Source organism: Mus caroli, unplaced genomic scaffold (genome assembly GCF_978045245.1).
Source record: "Mus caroli unplaced genomic scaffold, Mus_caroli_1 scaffold_8, whole genome shotgun sequence".
NCBI classification, from domain to species: Eukaryota; Metazoa; Chordata; class Mammalia; order Rodentia; family Muridae; genus Mus; species Mus caroli.
The window spans coordinates 43,748,187-43,749,934 of record NW_028227263.1 but is presented as its reverse complement, the minus strand read 5'-3'; the positions used below and the strand labels follow the sequence as shown (position 1 = coordinate 43,749,934).

At 43.0% G+C, this 1,748-nt stretch overlaps 1 protein-coding gene across 1 annotated transcript; it reads left to right on the top strand.

Moving 5' to 3' along the window:
- The first annotated feature begins 445 nt into the window (after positions 1–445).
- On the top strand, positions 446–1,399 carry LOC110299440 (olfactory receptor 52M1). Its single transcript, XM_021169130.1, has one exon. The coding sequence runs from the start codon at positions 446–448 to the stop codon at positions 1,397–1,399; it is 954 nt and encodes a 317-aa protein (XP_021024789.1).
- The last annotated feature ends 349 nt before the right edge of the window (positions 1,400–1,748 follow it).

Sequence of the window (1,748 nt, the reverse complement as noted above, 5' to 3'; positions counted from 1 at the left end):
TGCACTGGGTATTCTATTGTGGGTATCAGATAAGATCCTATCAGTACACAATCTTTACCAGTGTTGACAAGCAGACTGCTTCCTTAGTGGGACATTAGAAGATCATTCTAATATGATCCGAATATACCAAATGAATTCATATTTACCTCAGGGTGATTCATTTATTGATGTAAAATATCACTCATTAAGGATCATACTATCAGAGAATTCATCCATTCATTCAAACACATATTTTTTGTTTTGCTTGTTAAGTTTATTTTGATACTATAGTGTAACATGAAATTCCATGTGTATGAAATTTCATGATTTCTTCTAAATGTTGTGTAGCACTGTATATTCAATGATGTTTATTATATGGCCCAAGAATACTGTTTTTATTTTTCTTTCTAGGGAAAAATGTCTTGCTACATTTGGGGACACAAATGAGAATTATTTATATACACCAATGTCCACTTTTCATAATGTATGTTCAGTACCCAGCTCTTTGTGGCTCACCGGCATCCCAGGACTGGAGACCTTGCACATATGGCTCTCCATTCCCTTTGGCTCCATGTACCTGGTGGCTGTGGTGGGGAACATCACCATCCTAGCTGTGGTAAGGGTAGAGCGCAGCCTGCACCAGCCCATGTACTTCTTTCTGTGCATGCTGGCTGTCATTGACCTGGTTCTGTCTACTTCTACTATGCCCAAACTTCTGGCGATTTTCTGGTTTGGTGCTGGCCACATTGGCCTGGATGCCTGCTTATGCCAAATGTTTCTTATCCATTGCTTTGCTACTGTTGAGTCGGGCATCTTCCTTGCCATGGCTTTTGACCGCTATGTAGCCATCTGCAATCCATTGCGTCACAGCATGGTGCTCACTCAGACAGTGGTGGGTCGTTTGGGGCTGGCTGCCGTCCTCCGAGGAGTTCTTTACATTGGACCCCTACCACTTATGATCCGCCTGCGGTTGCCTCTTTACAAAACCCGAGTCATCTCCCATTCCTACTGTGAGCACATGGCTGTGGTTGCCTTGACCTGTGGTGACAGCAGAGTTAACAATGTCTATGGCTTGAGCATTGGTTTTCTGGTGTTGATCCTGGATTCAGCGGCCATTGCTGCCTCCTATGTGATGATTTTCAGGGCTGTGATGGGGCTGGCCACTCCCGAGGCTAGACTTAAAACTCTGGGGACATGTGGATCTCATATCTGTGCCATTCTGATTTTCTATGTTCCCATTGCTGTTTCTTCTCTCATTCACCGGTTTGGTCACCAGGTTCCTCCTCCAATCCACACTCTGCTGGCCAACTTCTATCTCCTCATTCCCCCTATTCTCAATCCCATTGTCTATGCTGTTCGTACCAAGCAGATCCGGGACAGGCTTCTTCAGATCCTAAAGACAGGAACCAAGATCAGATGACTGACGCTTCCTCTTCTCTCTCACATAAATTCATGGAGAAGGAGGCATTCAAACATAGACTGCTATTTCCCAGATGGGAACCCCAGTCTGAGTCGTTGGGTCCAACATTTATAGTTACAAAGGAACAGCGAGGAGGAGTGCACAATTCTGAACCTTCTAAAGGAGGAAGATATGTATGTTTTTATGACTGGAGGATGTTTGGATTATGAAGATGACTCAACAACAGCAATGTGATGAACAACAAATAAATAGCACTTTAAAAATCCCACATTTTCACACGATTCTTATCCTCTCAGATGTTATAAGGGTTTAGTGCTCCATTTTTATGTATAAAGAAATAGTAAAAATT